The 19,571-nt window shown below is 51.0% G+C and overlaps 1 protein-coding gene across 1 annotated transcript in view; it reads right to left on the reverse strand.

Moving 5' to 3' along the window:
• Nucleotides 1-13,559, reverse strand: part of FGD1 (FYVE, RhoGEF and PH domain containing 1) — a 35,606-nt gene extending 22,047 nt beyond the window's left edge. Inside the window, exon 1 of the mRNA XM_004284760.3 lies at nucleotides 13,239-13,559. Within this exon, the coding sequence (XP_004284808.1) occupies nucleotides 13,239-13,545 (307 nt within the window). The 5' untranslated portion in view covers nucleotides 13,546-13,559. The remainder of the gene's footprint in view (nucleotides 1-13,238) is intronic.
• Nucleotides 13,560-19,571: the final 6,012 nt, after the last annotated feature.

Below are 19,571 nucleotides of genomic sequence, written 5' to 3' on the forward strand. Positions count from 1 at the left end.
CTGTCAGCCCAGTTTCTAATGAAGAGATGAAGGCAGCGAGAGGGGCAGTGACTTGCCCGAGGTCACACAGCAAGTCAGTGACAGACTTGTAGCAGACTGATCTGAGACTGGAGTTCTTAACCCTGCTCTCCAAGAGGAAGCTCGGAAAGAGGGGAATCTAGAGGGGCAGAGGTGCGCGTCAGTGCTTCCGAAAGTCATGAGCTAGTGCGGCTAGTAAGAGCAACACCCCCAAGCCTGCCCACAGAGTATGACAACAGGGCTTCAGTTCAGGAGCCTAGGCCTGGCCAAGAACCAGGCAGGGCTCCACTGAGGGAAGAAGATTCAAGATCCATCTCTCTCCTATTGCAGGGCTCCCCCTCCCTGTCCCTCTGCCTACATTTCCCTGTTTCCTCCTATGTTTCCCCTTAGTGGCCCCCTTGGCCCCAGGTCTTGCTCCCTTCGGGTGGCTAGATGGACCTCCAGCTCAGGTCATGCCACTTATCTGCGCAAGAACCTTCCATGACTCCCCATTGCCCATGGGGAAAATAGAAGCTTCCCAGCTGGTTCTTTATGGCCCCTCAAGACCCTGCTAAACTCCCTGGCTTCCTTCAGCTTAGTTTAGTTGCCCCAATACTTCTGAGCTCTGCTCTGAGCCTGGTAGATTCTGTGCTGGGGGAGTTGAAAATCCTATCTCTGCCCTCAGGGAGCTCTGAAGGGAGGTCCTTCCCCTCCCCTAGATATCACAGCCCTTCCCACTTCCCTATCCCATCCCCACACCCCTTAAGTCCTGCATTGATTTTCTCCAGTCCATTTTTTTACATTTAATTTAATTTTTTTGGCCAAGCTTCTCCGCATGTAGGATCTTAGTTCCCCGACCAGGGATGGAACTTGCGCCCCTGGCAGTGGAAGTGTGGAGTCTTAACCACTGGACCACCAGGGAAGTCCTCCAGTCCATTTTTTATGGTTGATAATCCACAACATTCTCTCTTACACATGCACGTACATCGACACTCACACCCACACACCTGACAAGGTCTTCCACCAGCACTGCCCCCTTGACCACTGGCATTAGAACAGAGGCCACAAAGGGCATCTCCCTCCCCGCCACGAAAGTCACACCACCAAATGCTTCCAATGCAGGGGGCACGGGTTCGATCCCTGGTCTGGGGTGGGGGTGGAGAAAACCGCAAAGACCTGGTGAGAACCACAAAGCTGCTCACACATCCACATGCAACACGCTTGGCACAGGGTGTGTACACACAGCCATACTCAGGCGTCTCTTGTCACTGATGGGAAACACGCCCTGGGCACCCCAGGATGCCTGGGTGTGGCCCTGGCTCTGCTGTGGGCGTGGGGTGCGCCCTCTGACAGGCCCCTCAGCAGGCCGAAGGGCAATCTTGATCCTGACCCTGAGGGAGCTCCCAATCTCAAAGACAAGAAACTCTCATTCAGGAAAAGCTAAGTGCGGCTCAGGAAGTGCAAAGGGGTCAGCCTGTCGGGACTGGGAAGCTCAGGGGAGGGAGAGGCCAGGGACAGGATGGCCAGATAAAATACAGGATGCTCAGTTATGTTTGACTTTCAGATAAGCAATGAATAATTTCTTAGTATAAGCATGCCTCATGCATACTAAAAATGTATTATGCTATACTAAAAATTTTTTGTTGTACATCTGAAATTCAAATCTAACTGTACTTTTTTGGGGGTGAACTCCAGAAGCCCTAGTCAAGAAGGGATTCTAGTGAATGAGGTGGAGCCAGGCCTCCGAGGTGGCACCAGGCAAGCTGTGGGCTCTACCCAATTTCCCTGCAATGGGCACCTGAATGCTTATGACAGTGACATTATTTCAGGGATCACCTTGAATCTGGTCTTATTTATTAAAAAAACAAAGTCAATAATTAAAAACCTGTGGTACTTGACCATTCCAAAGAAGGGTGTCATGATCACATTCACTGACCAGACTGCATGGGTTAAGGTGTTGTGAAGCCTTCACTAGGAACATCTGGCTCAGGAGTAACACAGACCTCAGTTAAATCCCAACACCCTCACTTACTAGCTGTGTGACCCTGGGCAAGCCTCTCCATCTATCTGAGCCTCAGTTTCCTTGTGTGGAAAATAGGATAATAATCACAGCTCCCTGGTTTTGAGGAGTCCATGAGACAAAGAAGGGAGAGAGCATAGTGCTCCCCCACCCACAGAGCAATGTGGCTTGAACTTGAAAGCCAACAGAACCGCACATCCACAAAGACACAAAACTATGCACACAGATACATAAACCCACAGACCACAGGCTGCAACCCAACACAAAGCTATCAACACACTGAGAAACGTGTGCAAACCCAGCCAGAGATGGACACAGAATCCAGCCCCACTCTCCTTGGCAGCTTCTCAGATCAGGGCGGGATTCCTACTAGAGGCGGAATGGCAGAGAAAAGACAATGGTACCCCATCCCCCATTCAAATTCAGTTCAAATATAGAAACCAAACAAAACCACAAAATAAGTGTCAAGAAGTATAACAGAGTTTGGAATTTTCCCATGACAACTTACTGTTAGTGAAATAGCAAACTCATTCCAAAAATTGTTTCTGGTAGCTTCATGCCCCTGCCTGGCAGGTGCCCTTGAGCATGTGCTTCTGAGCTTACTGGCAGAGTAGGTCTACCATCTAGCTGAGTTTGAGGACAATGACTTTACCACTGGAACTGGACCCTTACCTCTTTCCGAGAATTTCAGCTCCCAGCTCTCCCCATCCCTGGCCAGCAGCACCCCCTCTCCCTTCTCCCAGCTTTAGCCTTGGCTTAATCTCAAGACAGCTAATAGGACCCCAGACTGGACCTCAGCCATTAACGCCCTGGTGACATGGGGAATCGCTTCACAACTCTGGACCCTGATTTCCCCCATCTGCAAAATGGGGAGAATATGTGTGTGCTTCTCATTGTGAGGAACTGGTGAGATGCTATTGTGGGCAGAAGCCAGCCCTAGCACTCAGGCCTCCAGACCCCCAGTGCATGGTTCTCCCAGCAGCCCTCAGCCTCCAGGCTGAGAGGTAGGCCCCTGGGACAGTTGAATTCCTGGGGGTGGGGTGGGGTGGGGAAAAGGAGCAGAGGGAGTGGAGAAGAAAGAACAGAAAATAAGAAAGTGTCCTTTGGGCAGCCAGCTCCGTGGGGGGGCTGGGGGGGGGAAGGGGAGTCCCTTAGCTTGAGAAAAAAGCAGAGGATAAAGGTGGAGTAGCTGCCCCACCTCTTCCCACCTGCCCCTTGAATGTGAGGTCCAGCCCAGCTGCCCTGCTCCACCTTTGCAGCCAAACTTGCTTGGCCTGGCAGATGTTCCTTCTGAAAATTTAAACACAAAGCTCTGTCAAGAATGAGAAATGCAGGGGGAGCTGTCTATAGGAACCCTGTGGCTAGCCTGAAGATCCCTTCCTTGAAGTGGACTGGTCTTATGAACATAAGGACTCTGCAGAAAAATGGAGGCACCTTTTGCAGAGTGAAGGCATTTTTGGAAAGTGGGAGCCATTCTGGCAAGTAAGGAGCTTCCTAGAATGTTCCCTCTTGAAAACTGGAGAAACTTTCTGTAAAATGAAGGTCTTTTGGATAAAAAGAAGGCTCCTTCTGCAAAGGGAAAGTTTCTGCAATATGGAGGCGCTTTCTTCAAAGTGGAGGGACATTCTGTAAAGTGAGGAGAGTTCTATAAAGACCCTTTTGTAAAATGGATGATGTCTGTAAATGAAGGACCCTTTGACAAAATACAAGACTGTTCTGTAAAACGGAGGAACTCTTTTGTAAAATGAGGCTCCTATGTAAAGTGAAGAACATTTTTGTGAAGTGTGGACCCTTGTGTAAAGTGAGGACCTTTTTGTAAAATGGGACAGTATAATGCAATAGGGGATGGTGAAGACGGGGGTAAACTGGAGAGCGCGTGTCTCACTTAAAGTAGGGATGGCAGCTTCTCCCCTCTATCTAATTGTCTATCTATCTAATTGCAGTAATGGGGGCCCTGCATTTTCAGGTCTTCCAATATTTCAAGAGAATCAGAAATCCAGGCTTTTATGTGAAATCCCCTAATTTTAAAAACAGTGAGTAGGCCACATGAAACTTTTGAGTCAAATTAAACTTGTGGGCCACCAGTTTGCAACTTGCAATACCTGAGTTAGATGGTCCTTAAGGTCCCTTCCACCTCTGCCATTTACCTCCTGCTCTATCTGATGTGCTCTGGCCCTAGGGCAGCAGCTTTGGAGTCCCTCCTCTACCCCCTGGAAGGGCCCAGTCTCTTCTGGGCCTGAGCACTCTCAGGGAGCTGGCTCATGCAATACTTGTCAGCAGTTCCGTGAACTGGAATCTGCCTTTCGTTCTGTCTGGTCTTCTGCCTTGTGCAGGATGCCTGGTGAAAAAAGCAGGAGACTGCAAGAACTTTTAGAACTCTCTGGAACTCAAGGTGTTCAGTTTTTTGTGGAGGATATAAGGTATGAGGATTCAACTGTTTGTTGAGCTCCTACTCTGCACCAGGCATTTTGTTGATGCTTTCCTGCAGGGCATCCTCCTAACAACCCTGTATGCTATTAGCTCCATTTTACAGATGAGGAAACTGAGGCACAGAGAAACAAAATAACTTGCCTGAGGGTACACAGCTAGAAGTGGTTGAACTGAGACTGGATCCCAAGTGTGTCTGTGTCCAGAGTCACAGAGCACATCCTCAGTCAATGTTTGCTGAATTGCGAAAGAAATCACATTGGGGGCGGTGGGGGGGAGGTCAGAGAACTTTCTAAAGGAAATGGTTTTTGAGTTTGGCCATCCAGGTTGTTTTTTCAGGTGTAGATAGACTGGGCACAGTCCTGCAGGCAAGGGAAGAAAAGTGAGCAACGGTGTGGATACTAGGGGTGGGGAGGTGAAGAGTGTGTTTGAAGGGCACAGTGACCAGAGTCTTGGGTTTGTAAGAATAGGAGGAAGGGGCAGAAAAAGCCAAAAGACAGGCAGGCACCCTCCTTCTCCACCAACCACTACCACCAAGATACAGACCCATAGGGGCCATGCAGAGGCAGGCACTGGCACAGAAACACACACACACACACACACACACACAGAGTCTACATACAGAGACACACACGCAGAAACATCTGGAAATGCCCCAGGGGCTTAGAGCCAAGGTGTCATAACACAGGAACACATAACATATACAGACCCAAAGACACACATAGACACACATGGATATATAATGAGGCACATGTGCACGCATGCGCACGTACACACACACACACACACACACACACACACACACACACCCCACAGCCACACACACACACACACACACACACACACACACACACACACACCACAGCCACATGGGAGCACAGACAGCCCATCTCTCTTCCAGTTGCTTGATTGCTGTTGAGAGCCTGGCCACCTCCTCCCAGCATCTCTGGACCTGAGGCCAGAGAAGGCTGGGGGTGGTAGCTCCACCCCCAGGGAGGGGCTGGGGACTTCAGAGGACAGGAAGGGAAGGGAGTGGAGCTGCAGCTGGGAGCACTGGGGGCAGTAATTACCCAGTGCTGGGGCTGCCACGCTGGCTGTGATTTCCCTCCTCCTGAGGACAAAGCCGCTAGGGGATGGCCCCTCTGACCCCTGCTGTGTGTGACCCCAGAGCCCCCAACACCCACCCCTCCCCCCTCCCCCTGCCCCCACACCGAGGCCTGGTCAAAACTGAGAGTTGGCAACACAGAAAGATCATGACGGAAAAGGACCGAGAGAGACTGGGACAAAAACAAGGAGGAAGAAGACAGGAAAACTACAGAGACCCAGAAAATCGGACAGCTAGAGAGGGAGACAGGAAAAAATGGGCGGGGGCGAGTCAGAAGGGAGACAGAGACAGTGAGGGATGCAGGCCCAAAGAGGCAAGGGGACAAAAAGAGCAGACCAGGGCCACTTGTTGAACATGGCTACAATGTGCCATGCCCAGTGCTCTGCTCTACCTGTGGCATTTAATCCTAACAACCCTAGGAGGTGGGGATGCTAACCCCATTTTGTAGATGAGAAAACCGACGCTCAGAGGGGTGAGGTGATTCGCTCAGGATCACATGAAACTAGAAAGTGGCAGAGCTGGGTCTGGGGGGCTCTCACCACTGCCTGCCCCTGACAGGGACATGGGGCCCAAACAGAGATCCCTGAAGGAATTCTCCAGAGACAGAAGCTGTCAGGGAGATCTGGAGACTTGGAGCCCCTAAGAGATGCAGAATGAAAGAGCCCAGCACCTTCCCTGCCCCCTCCCCTGCGCCCCGGGTGGGGGAGGGGGCCGCAGCTACACCTGGAACGCATTAGGCTGGGAGGCCCCGCCTGGGGAGCAGGGAAGAAGCTGGAGAGGGGGGCAGAGAAGGTGAAGGTGAAGTTGAAGGCAGCGGCGTGGGCGGCGGCGAGGGCCTAGCAGGCCCAGGCAGAAGGGCTTCTATGCCAGCTTCAGCTCCTTGGGGCCAGCGCTGCCAGTCCTGCCTTTCCCGCTTTCTACAGGCGCCTTCCCTCCCTGACTTAACCCCTTCTCTGCACGGGCCACGGGGAGGTGCTGCGGAGCGCTGAAAGCCTCCAGCAACGGGAAAAGCCTTCAGTTCCCTCTCTGGGCCTCAGCCTCGCACCTGTGCCCCTCACCCTCCTGTCCTTAGTCTGGGGCCCAGATGGACACAATTGACGCCTACTGGGCACTGACCCTTTTTCAAGCTCCTCAGACTCAGTGCATCTTAAAACCCAGCTCTATCCCAGCCCCTAGTGGCTCTTCCTCCTGTTTCCCCACCCCAGGAATGGCACCTCCAGCCACCCAGTTCCCTAAGCCAGAGGCTGGGCTTTCTCCACGACTCCCCCTGCTCCCTTAACTCACACATCCAGCCAGACCCCAAGTCCTACAGACTCAAATTCTTAGGAGGGCAGGAATCCATAGACTATTTTTCCCACTCCAGCCTCCTAACGGGTCTTCCTCCCATCCTCAGGGCCCTCTACAAGGTATTCTCCACACCACAACCAGGTTATGAAAATACAATCCCCTTCAATTTCTGTAGCCCGGTGAAGGGCTCCCCTTGCCTCGGGGGTAAACTCCAAACTCCTGAGCTTAGGGACAAGTAAGGCCCAGCCTGAAAACACTTCCCCACACCCACACCCACCCCCACCCTCCAGTCACAAAGGCCTCTTGTCTGTTCCTCGAAAGTGCTCTCCTCTGCCTGGGGCTTTGGCACATGTCATTCTCGTGGGCCTGAACAGCTTTTCTGCTTTTCCTTACCTCTGGACTATTTATCCATGGGATCTCAGCTCAAGTGTCCTCTTTTCCCTGCCTGCCCCCTCCTCATCTGTTCCTTCAGCATCTGTGCTTGGAATTACCTGTCATGTATGTCTTCCCTGCTAGAAAGGAGCTCCAGGAGGACAGGGACTGAGCCTGCCTTTTGTTGCCCACCCAGCAATTCACACAGGGCCAAGCACAAAGTAGGTACTCAATAAACATTTGTTAAATGAAGAAATGTCCTCCTTCTTCCCCTCTTGCACTCTCCCTTATCTGCTCACCAAGTACTTAAAGGATGCCCTACTATATGCCAGACAAATGCGATGAACAGGTCCTTGATGTTACAAATGGGGAAATGAAGGCCTTGAGGTGGGAAGGGAAGCCTGAGGGCACAGTGAACCAAGGGCAGAGTCAGGAGTGCAGAGGTGCCTTCTGCTATTGCCCTCATCCTTGTCTCCAGCCCTCTGTGTTTTGAGGTACCTTTTGGAGGTGTGATGCCTTCCAGGTCGAAGGAACTGGGTACTGGAGCCTGGAGAGGCTGGACTCACTGCTCCAAGGATGTCTGCTCTCTCCAGATGAGGGCACTTAACACTTCTGGGCTGGGCAACGGCAGAGTGCACTTCCTGTCCTCATTCCAGACAGGTCCTAGCCCCACCCAGCCAGCATCTGGCCAGCTCCACATCTGCCTAAGGCATTTAGCTAACTGGTCCCCAGAATACCATGGCTGGCATCTGTCTGGAGCACTGGTAGCTGCCGCTCACCCTTGAAGGAGCAAGTAGCCCCAGCCAGGCTGTCCCCTAGGGGCAGAGGCACGTGAAAGGGCCGAGGAATGGGGGTGCCAACCATCTGCAGCTGGAAACTTCAATTCTTTTAGTCCTGTCTGGAGAAGTCCTTTTTGCAGCTACCCAGTCTTTACACTTTGCTGTGTTTGTTTGGGAGGCCCCAGCTGACTAGAAACCAAATCAGGGTCTTTTCCCAGACACTCCCCTGGAATCTCAAACTGCTGCTCTCCAAAAATCACCAGCAGAGCCCACCACTCCCTCCTGTCAAGAGTCCCCTCTTCTCCTTTCCATGAGCAACCTCCCTCTATGGTCTCTCAGGATGCCCTCAACAGGGAAAACATGGAAGGAGCCACAGGAATTTACTTCACCAATGTTTGATTTGCTTTTCAGTACTCCCTCCGTTCTTTGCAGCAGCCACTACCCTGGGTATATGTGAAATGGGTCTCAGCTTTATGCAAATATACTTTAAAAACTGCTCCTCCCCCCACCCCACCCCCAAATGACATTTCTAAGGCAAAGTTTGGGTGACTCTGCTGACCTCACTATCTGACCTCACTATCTATGTCTTCAAGGATGGGACTGGGGCTTCCCTGGTGGTGCAGTGGTTAAGAATCCACCTGCCAATGCAGGGGACACGGGTTCGAGCCCTGGTCCAGGAAGATCCCACATGCCGCAGAGCAACTGAGCCCGTGAGCCACAACTACTGAGGCTGCACTCTACAGTCCGTGAGCCACAACTACTGAGCCGGCGAGCCACAACTCCTGAAGCCCACACGCCCTAGAGCCCGTGCTCTGCAGCAAGAGAAGCCCGCGCACCACAACGAAGAGTAGCCCCTGCTCGCCACCCGGATGCCCCCCCCAGGCCTCTCAAATGCAACAGGTTTCAAACGTACATCAGTATCTCCCCCCAAACCTGCTCCTTCTCTTGCAAGTAGGTGGCCCCACCAGCATCCACCAGGTCACCATAGTTGGTTTCAGAAAACAACCCAGACTCATCCTGGACTTTTCCTTCTTCCTCGGCCTCTACATCCAAGACACCACCAAGATCTGTCCATGTTAGCACCAAAATATCTCTCAGATCTTACCTTCCTCACCTGCCATCACTCTAACCCAAGCTACTATCACCTCTTGCTGGGATGACTGTGACCCCTACCTGCCGGTCTCTGACTCCACTCTTGTGCCCCTACCATCCACTCTCCACATACAGCCGTGGGGATTTCTCAAACACCCATATCTGAGCACATCATTCCCCTTCAAAGGTTCCCCTTTGCCCTCAGGATAAAGTCCCTTCACCAGCCTTATCTCTCTACTTCTCCCAATACCAGCCCCTGTCCGAGGATGCCTCATGTCTCAGTGCCTTTGCTCCCACTGAACTTCCTACCTGAACTGCTATGTTCCTCCTAGCTCTGCAAACCTTGCTGGCACCCCTCTAGAGCCCTTCCTTTGGGCCACGCCCTGTGCTGAGTGCTGCTGATGCCAGCGTTTCCTCTGCCTAGAGTCCCAGAACTGTAACTGCCTTCCAGCTTAAATTGCCAAATGGCAGCCATACATAAGAGCTAGGCATAAAGGGTAAACTGAGGCTGCCAGTGTTTGTGCGTATGTGGGTGAGAGGTTGACTCACTCCCTTTAGCTTAGATCCCATGCCTCCCTTCAGGGTTGGGAGTTATGGTGGGAGGCCCACACAAGGCCCTGGGGAGAGGGCCTCAGAGTGGAGGCTGATGTGGTATCCTAATGATGCTGACTCACTGTAGGACCGCAGCTAAACTGCCTCTCAGAGTCTCCACTGTCCCAGCTCAAGGATGGTTCCCACTCTAGGCTATACATCAGAATCACCTGAGGAGCTTTCAAAATAGATTCCTGGGTTGCAACCCTAAGATCCTGGAGCTTTGAGGTAGAGTCTGGGAATCACATTTATTTTTTCAAAGTCAACAAGGGGGATTCTGATGTTCATCCAGTATAGGAAACCCAGGGCCAGACGGTGACTAGGGGCCTTTCCAGCTCCAATTCTTACTCTAAGAGTGTCAGATGATGGCCCAGGCTCCAAATCAGAAGGAGCCAGCCCCTCTTGCTGCCCCCCTCAACAGGTTGAGTCCTTCCACTACCCACGAAAAGGCTTTAACACCAGGTGCAACTCCTTTGACTGAGCTAGGGTCAAGTCCCAAGCTATCCCCCAATCAGCATCTGGAAAGATATTCCCAAAGCTGAGGAAGAGAGCAGGGCTTCCCCCAAATCTCTATGAGCAAACCTACACTTGGGAACTCCTTTCTGACTCTCTCAAAGCCCTCTCTGGTATCTCAGAGTTTAGTTATCTCAGTAACCCAATAAGGCCTTAGGTTTTATCAAACCGGGAAATGGGCATAAAAACAATCAACCAACCCCCCACTAGGAATCAGGGTAACTAAAAGAGAAAGCACTTTGAAGCAATTCAAAGCTTTTACATGGATAAGATATATTATTTTAAAAACCATCCCCCCCACCAGGATGGGCCACTGCCCCTAAGGATGGTGATTCTATAAAGGCCTCAGCAGCCTGAGGGAGGAAGCGGGGAGGCACACGGAAATCTTAACATGTGGACTAAAATGTTTCAATCCTTTAATTGACACTCTCTCTCTCTCTCTCTCTCTCTCTCACACACACACACACACCCTGCAACTACCAACCCTGTCCTCTTTGGGCCAATTATAGGCAAGTCCTGTGGAGAGAGAAGCAAGTCACTTGTGCCTACCCCTGGGCTGGCTGGGCAGTGGGGGTGGCGGGCTCTCACGCCCCATGCTGCTGTGAATCACATGGCCCAGCGCTTGTCTTGCCAGGGCCTGAGTAATTCCTCCGCCTCTTCTTCAGAAGGTTTTTCTCTTATTTTTTTTTAAATTTTATTTCATTCTGCAGGCTTTGCAACCAGTATCTCATAGACTTCTCATGGCATTCTCTAGATGAGGAAATTGAGGCTCAGAGAAGGGAAGTCACTCACCCAGGGTTCCACAGTGAGTCAGTTAGGAATGGTTAGATGGGAGGCCAGGTCCTTCCCTGACACCCTTCTTATTCCCACTCCTCAACTTGAAGTGAAAGAAAGAAAAAGACACCCACCAATTCGAGAGGCAGGGACTTCATTGGGAAAAAGGATCGTAGGAACTTTGTGCTGCTTTTTGGGGGGAGGAGGGGAGTGGTTCAGGATGGGTATTTTGATTGTAATTTGGAAGGACTGATGGAATAGAAAGAATCACTGCTGTGTATTGATCAGAGGCCAGAGACCAGGGGCCTAGATGCTGCCCAGCTACTGACTCCCATACCAAGAGTATCTGGAGGGCAGGAGCTCAGTTGTCCTTCTCTTAGACAATGGTTACTGAGGGCCTACTATGTGATCCCTTCTTATCTGTTCAGGCATTTGTTCAAGGATTTATTGAGCTAGGCACTATGCTAGTTGCTGGGGATACAACGGTGAACAAAACAGATATAATCCCCTTGCCCTCACGGAGCTCATATTCTAGTTGAGGAAGACAGGCAATAAATAAGTAGACACATAGAATAAGATAATTGCATATGTACTAAGCACAAGGATGGAAGTGCAGTGGCAATTTCGATGGAGACCCACAAGGGCCCCTACCTAAAGTGATCAGGGAAGCTCTCTCAGAGGAGGTGACATCTGAGCTGAGACCTGAAAGATAAGAAACAAGCCAGGTAGAGAGCAGGGGGAAGAGCTGCCAGGCAGAGGGGAAAGCAGATGCAAAAGCCCTGAGGTGGGAGTGCTTGTGGCATGTTTTGGGATCTGAAAGAAGGTGCTGCAGTAAAGTGGGTGAGTAACCTGCTCCACACAGTGTCTGTCAAGGGGAGTTTGGAAAGTCAGCAAGAGCAACATGCAGGGCAGGGCGTTAAAGGCCTGTTGTCAGCTGGTTATCTCCAGCCCACACTGAGGGAGCCCCTGAGAACTCCCAGAGGTTCCACAACTAGCCCAAGGTCACAAGAGCAGCAAGGGGCACATGTTGCCCATACTTTTATGCTTTACTAATGCTACCTGGTACTGGGCCACAGTCCCCCCAAACCTGAGAAGCCTGGGATGTGGACCCTGGGAGGTCCCAGAGGCTCAACAGCTACTTCAAGTGTTGCCCAGGGGAAGGTACTGCTCTTCCTCCATGGCTCCCGGGCTCAGGTCCATATGGGATGTCCCCAGATGGGGGAGGCCCTGCTGGACTCCTCAGACACTCAGTTCTGTGCAGTGCAAAGGTCTCTCCAGGCAGTGGCCTGTGGCCCCAGCCTGACCTAGAGCTGCTCCACCTCTGCAAATCCAAGTTCAAGCATCCTGACTTCGCCTCACAAACAACCTTATTAAAGCCCTGCACCTCTGCAGCTCTGCTACAACTGGCTTCTGCCTCCCCCCCATCACCACCTTTCTGCTGTCTCCCTACCTACCAGCCCCTCCAGCCCTTCCCTCCAACTTGACCCCCAAGGCCCACCTCTTCCACCTTTGTCTCTCATCAGCACCTTCTACTCCCTCCTTCCCTTGTCCTCCTGCCACATACACCTGGCAAAACCCCAACCTTGGATCAATCCACCATCCCTCTTTTTTTTTTCCACTCATACTCCAGAGCTGCCGAACAGTACAGGAGAAAATCACATAAGCAGAAGGCTTGGCTTTACTTTCATGGTCTCCAACCTCAGTTTGGGAAGCAGAAAGACCATAGACTTTGGACTCAAACAGATCTGGTTTGGAATCCTGTCTCTATACTAGCTGTGTAACCTTGGGCAAGTTACTTAATTTCTTTGAGCCTCAGTTTCCTCCCGTACAAAATGGGTCTAATGATACTTACTTCACAGGAGGCTCCTGAAGATGAAATGAAAACCCATGTAAAGCACCCAGTGCCTGGCACAATGTAGGCGCTTGGCAAATGGGAGACTCGTTCTTTTCTCCCATTCCCCCAAACAAACCCCCTTTTTACTGCCTTGCAATCCAGCCCCTTTTTCTTAGAGTGCTCCCTCTCCCATTAGCCTCAGCAGATAGAAGAGAAGAGGGTCGGAAGGATTGAGGGGGCACAGGGGACAGAGAGGAGGCGGGAGGGGGGGGCCGGGGTTGAAAGAATTAGACGAAGGCCGAGGAGCGAGGGAAGGGGTTGCGGGTTGAGAAGAGACGAAGGGCTGGGGTGAGCGGGCCGGCCCAGAGGTGGGGCTTAAAGGGCCCGAGAACAAGAACCCGCTCCCAGGCCCATGGCTCGGGCTCCCATGCTTTCTCGATCACTCACCAGGCCGGGGTTGCGAGCCCTCCAGGTGGTAGGAGAAGCGCAGGGCCCGGTGGTGCTGTGGACTGGGGCCGCAGGGCAAGACCCGGGGGCCTGGAGCGACGCCCAGACTGGCGTCCGAGGGTCCGGCAAACTGGGGATCCAAGAGGCTTCCGAGAGCCGAGCCTGATCCCCTGGGCACCGGCAGTGCAGGCTCCGAGGCTCCAGGGTCCGAGTCGGCATAGGCCGGTGGCGCGGCGCTGGGGGAGTTCGCGGTTGGGTGTTCGGGCTCGGAAGGCCCAGCGCCCCCCGGGGCTCGGTGGCCGTGCATGGTCCGGGCCTGGGCGCGGGGCCCGGGCTCCCCGCTTGGCTCCAGCTCCTGGGGCGTAGGCGCGGGCGGAGGAGGCCCGGCGCCCGGCGGAGCAGCGGCCTCAGGCTCGGGGGGCGGGGCTGCGGGCTCAGCCCCACTGCGGAGACTCGAGCCCCCGGCCCGGGCCCGGGCCAGCAGCCGTGGCAGCGGTGGCAGTACCAGCAGCAGCCGCGGCCACCGCCGCTGCGGTGCCAGGCATCGCCGGCCCGGGCCCCGCGCTGGGAGTGGGCTCGGCGGGGCTGGGGGCCCGCTGGGGAGCGCTGTCTATGCGGCAGCGGCTGGGTGAGGGTCGGGGGGTAGCGCTCGGCGCGGGCTCTCTCGTGAGAGGCGAGCCACTTCCGTAGCCCCGGGGCGAGCGGCCGGTCTGTTCCGAGTGCGTGTTCTCTTCTTTCTCCCCAGATGGGAATCGATCTGGGCTCTCCTGGCTGGTCGGAAAAGGTTCTTCCTCCCGCCGCAGCGGAGGCTGGGGGGCGGAGGGGAGGAGAGGAGAGGGAAGGGGAGGGAGGGAGGGAGGAGAGGATGGCGGTGGCGGGGGGCGCGTGTGTGCGCCGCGCGCTCGGGCTGGGGGTTTCCCCCTCAGCCAATGCCTCCCGACGATGCTCCAGCGGCGGGGGCAGGGGCACAGCCTGGGCCCGGCTCTGCCGTCCTCCCCAGCCTTGGCCTGGGTCTCCGCGGCGGCGGGCGGGAAGGAGCCCGGGGAAGGGGGGTGGGGAGGCGGGAGCAGTCGCTGAGGCAGCCGCAGCCACAGCGGCGCTGGGACCCAGTTGCCCGGGCCCCGCCCCCTCGCCCGGGATTTGCGCCTGGCCACGCCTCCTCACTTCGGCCGGCCTCAATTCTCACTGCGACCGCCTTCAAGGCACTCCTTCTTCTTAAAAATTCCCCCTCAGCCTGTCCTCCCCATCTCCCCCTGGTCCCGCACAGTCAAGTCTACGGGCTCAAACCCCCAAATCTGCCTTTCTGTCACATCTCAGTTCTGCCTCCCTCTGCTCATCGGTCAATCTCTTTTCCAGCAACCTTTCCACATGTTCCAGTTTCCCTAGGGCTTGGCTCGTAGGGGACTTGCCTTTGATACTCTTCACGCAGCTCAGACCAGACCTCATGGTTCTTTACTTCGCCACTCTTTGGCCAATAGCCTCAGTTTCCAGGATTGTCGCATCTGCCTGGCAGCATTCCAACCTTGAATCAGTCCAACTGTCCGCCTTTTCCATGCCTGTGCCCAGGCAGCTAAACACTGCTGGAGAAAACTATTCAACCTCACAGATTTGTGCCACTATAAACTCATGGTCCCCAGCTTCTACCAGGCCCTCGGTGCTGACCCACAACCCTACTATGCATTCCCGGACAGCCTTCTCTCTCATGCTCTGCAACAGCCATTTCTAACCTCCCTTCTCCTCAAACCCCTAACTTCTCCATCTGTCCCCTGACCCTCAGCAGATGACCCCACCTACTTCACAGAGTAAACAGAAGTCACCAAAAAGGAAGTTCTTTCCTTCTTGCCACCAAACCTACAGAATCTGTCCCTTGTTCCTTCCCAACAGCATTTAAACATACTCAGGTCTCTTCCATCTAAAAATTACCAAAAAATCTCCCTCTCCAACCACCTCCCTCTCTTCCCTCTATAAACGTCTCAAGAGTCGCCTACACTTAACTGTCTTAATTTTCCCACTTCCCACTTATCTTTCAACCCACTCCAATCTGCCTCTACTATTTGCCTGATACTGCTCTCTTATCAAGGTCTGCCATGGCCCATGTCACTAAATCCAATAGAATCTATTCAGAGGTTATCTTACCTGACTTCTTGGTAGCATTTGGCACTAGTGACCACTCCCTCCTCCTTAAACCACTTCCATGACACCACACTCTCAGTTTTCTCCTGCTTCCTTGGTAACTCCTTTTTACTTTCCAGACTCCTCCTTGTCCAACTCTTAAATGCTGGTGCTCTTTAGGTTTTGGCCTGAGCTCTCTTCTCTCTGCTCTTTCCTATGATTATTACATTCATTCTCATGGTTTCAACTATCATTTCTTTTCTGATGACTCCCAAATTGATACAAGTCCAGGTACTTCTCCTGACCTATGCGTTCAGCGGGTTAATAGACAGATAACTCTACCTGAATACCCTGGAGACACCTAAAGCCTCAGCTTCTCTCCAACTCAAGGTATCCTCCTCCCAGCCTTTTTGTCCTTCTTTGTGCCTTACCTTAGCGAATGACCCTAGTCAAGGCAGAAACCTGAGCTATACCCCTCTTCTTTCTCCTCCACTCCCATGCAATCACCAAGTCCTGTCATTTTTATCTCCTGAATATCTCCCAAATTTACGTAGTCTCTTTTATTTCTGCTGCTACTACCCTAATCTAGGCCAGCACCATTTCTAACCTGAATACTGTCACAACCTCCCTGTTTTAGTCTTATTCCCTGGAATCTAGTCTCTTCACTGTAGGCAGTATGATCTTTTGAAAAGGTAAACCAAAATCATATCACTCTCACGTTTAGAATCCTTCAATGAGTCCCCCACTTGCTCTAAAGGAAAACTACCTTCCTCAACAGGCAAAGTCAAGCTGGGCTCTTCATGATTTGACCACCACCAGCCTTTCCAGACTCCATGCTTGAGTCAAAGCTGAAATTATTAGACTGTTCCTTATGTCTAGCTTTGGAGTCTTTGCATATGCTGTTGCATCTGCAAGAAATTCTGTCCACATCTCCCCAGTTCCATTTCATTTGTTCTTCAGATCTCTGCTCATTTGATGAATGCCTTTTGAGCACACACTTTGGGCCAGGCACCACATGAGGCACTACTTATGCAGTGGTGAATAAGACAGACATGAAAAAGATCATGGAAAACAAACTCGGCCCTCAGAATTTCAGTCTGGCGCTGGAGAGTACTTGAGGTAAACAAATACATAATTAAAACATATAAACACACAAAATTACAAATTGTGATAAGGCTATAAAGAGTTGGAACAGGGTGATAGGAAAGAGAATAACACGTGGGGGCAATTTAGCCTGAGATTCAGGCAAGGCTGATACTTAAGGTGAGTAAAGGAATGGGAGTTAGCCCATGAAGAGTGGAGGCAAAAGTGTCCCAGGCAGAGGCCACAGCAAGTGAGAAGGCCCTGGGAAGAAAGGGAAAGGGTATACTTAGGAACTGCAGGAAGGCCAGTGTGGCTGGAGCATAGTGAGCTGAGGGCAAGAGGTATGGGATGTGAGGTTGAGGAGGTAGGCAGGCAGAAGCCAACTTATGTTGGGCTTTATAGGCCATGGTGAGGAGAATAGATCTTATACTATGAGCAATAAAAAGGTACTGAAGCAGTGCTTTTAAATGTGGGTCAAACTGCAGAAGGTACTGAAATCAACTTGAGAAAATAGAAAATATCAGAACGTATCATAGGATTATGTAGGAAGGGTAAGCATGTCTCAGTTTGCATCATATATGATCATGATGAAATAGTATCTCTTTTGTAGATACTTCCTATCCCCCAAATGCTGAAATACACTACATTGAAAGGTTTTAAGCTTGGAATTGACATGGTATAGTTAATGTTTAAAGAGATTACTTTGGCTGTTGTGGATTGGATTGGAGGTGGACAAGATTAGGAGTCTACTGCAATCAGAGATGACGGTGAGTGGACTAAGGTGGCAGAGGTGGAGATGAAGAGAGGTAGATTTGAAAGATATTTAGAATTGAAAGGGCTTGGTGTGGTGGCTTGCGGGTGGGAGGGAGAGGGAGGAATCAAGGATACCTCCCAGGGACCTGGTGATGTGAGGCCAGGTCATTCATCGAGATGAGGAAGACAGAAAGAGGAACAGGTTTTCAGGGGAAGATCAAGAGTTCAGTTTTACATGCCCTTGAAATAGCCAAAGGAAGAAGTCAAGCAGATAGTGGTATATATTATACATCCCAGAGAGGTCTGGTTTCAGATATAAATGAGAGTTGGCAGTATAGAGATAGCATTAAAAAACCACGAGAGAAGAAGTCAGAGACAGAACAAAGAGAAAGGAAGAGGATCCATGACTGAGCTCTGAGATTCTCATTTCAAGTTTAGAGGTTGAATGAAGGAGTAGGAGGTGGCAAAGAGACTGAAAAGAGGTAAAGAGATAGGGACATAACTAGCGATGTGTCAGGGATGTTTTAAGAGTGCTGAGAAGTCAACTAAAATGAGGATTGAAAAGGGTCCATTGGATACGGCAATATGGGTGTTGGTAGTGACCTTGATATAAGTAGTTTTGGAGGGGTGGTGGGGTGAAAACCAGAATGGATGAAGAGTGGATGGATACACCATTGGTAGGAGTGTAAACTGATACAACCACTCTAGAAAATGTTGGCCATTTTCTAGTAAAGCTGAACTATGCACATACTCTAGGTCCAGCAATTTTAGGTGTCTATCCCAGAGCGGTAGTTCCCACAATGTGGTCTGGGGATCCTGAGGGCAGGGATGGGGGGTGGGGGAGCCAAAACCATAATACTAGAAAGATGTTATTTGCTTCTTTTACTCTCATTCTCTCAAGTACGTAGAGTGGAGTTTTCCAGAGGCTACATGACATGTAATATCACAGATTGAATGCAGAAGCAGATATGAGAATCCAGCTGTCTTCTATTAAGCTATACAGTAAAGAGATTTGCAAAAATGTAAAACAATGCCACTCTTCTCACTATATTCTTTTTGTTTTGGAAAATATAGTTATTTTTCATAAAAATGTTACTTTTGTTAAATGTAATTGGCTTATTATTTTAAAATTAATATATTTAAGCTTTCTCAGTTTTAATTTCTAATACAGCAAGTATCAATTGGTATAACCCACATACACCAAAGCTTTTTAGGGTCTGCAGTGATTTTTAAGAATGTAAAGCAAGTCCTGAGACCAGAAAGTTTGAGAATTGCTCCCCTAGAGAAATCCTCACATGTGTATACTGGGAGACACTACAAGAGTGTTCACCAAAGCCTGTTTGTTTTTTTTAATTTTTATTTTTTATTTTTAATTTTTTTGGTGGTGCGCGGGCCTCTCACTGTTGTGGCCTCTCCCGTTGCGGAACACAGGCTCTGGACGCGCAGGCCCAGCAGCCATGGCTCATGGGCCCAGCCACTCCGCGGCATGTGGGATCTTCCCGGACTGGGGCATGAACCCGTGTCCCCTGCATCAGCAGGCGAACTCTCAATCACTGCGCCACCAGGGAAGCCCACCAAAGCCTGTTTGAAACAGCAAGAAACAGAAACAAGAAAATAAGATGAATAAATTGAGACATATTTATACAATGGAATACTATAATTAAATAAATGAATGAACTCCAGCTACATGTATCAACATGGATAAAACTCAGGAAACCTAATACTGATTCAAAAAAGTCATGAAAGAATATGTTTATATAAAGTTGAACAACAGTCAAAATTATACAATATATGGATGCAGTAATATGTTGTAAAACCATACAAAAAAGCAAGGCATGAAAAATGACACTGGTTACCTCAGGGAGGGGAAGGAGATGTGACTGGGGAGGGCTACATGGCGGGTTTTGTCATTCAGAAATGATTTGTTTTTGAAGCTGGGTGATGGGTACAGGTACATAGGTATTTGTTTTATAATTTATTCGAACTGTACAGATATGTATATTATAAAATTTATAATGTATTATCATGAAAAATAAATAAAATTTAAAAAGCAGGAATAATTGGATAGAGTGCTGGTGGGAGGGTAGATTGTTACAGGACCCTCCCTGAGGTCAGAGGGAATAAAACACTGCCCCCGATCCTGCTGAAGTGGAGCTAGGTGTGTAGGCGATTTCCTTGTGAAACATGGCTGTGAATGGGAACAGAGCCCAGAGAGCTAAGGTGATGGTAGGAGGAGGGGCAAAGAATGATTTTTCTAAGATGGGAGATACTAGACTATGCTTGTTTGCTGCTGGGAAAGACCCAGAGACCATAGAGAGGGACTGGATGGCAACACAGAAGAGAAAGGGAATAATGGAAGGGAAAGGAGGAGCTGGGATCTGAGGC

The sequence above is a fragment of the Orcinus orca genome, chromosome X (genome assembly GCF_937001465.1).
Source record: "Orcinus orca chromosome X, mOrcOrc1.1, whole genome shotgun sequence".
Taxonomy (NCBI): Eukaryota; Metazoa; Chordata; class Mammalia; order Artiodactyla; family Delphinidae; genus Orcinus; species Orcinus orca.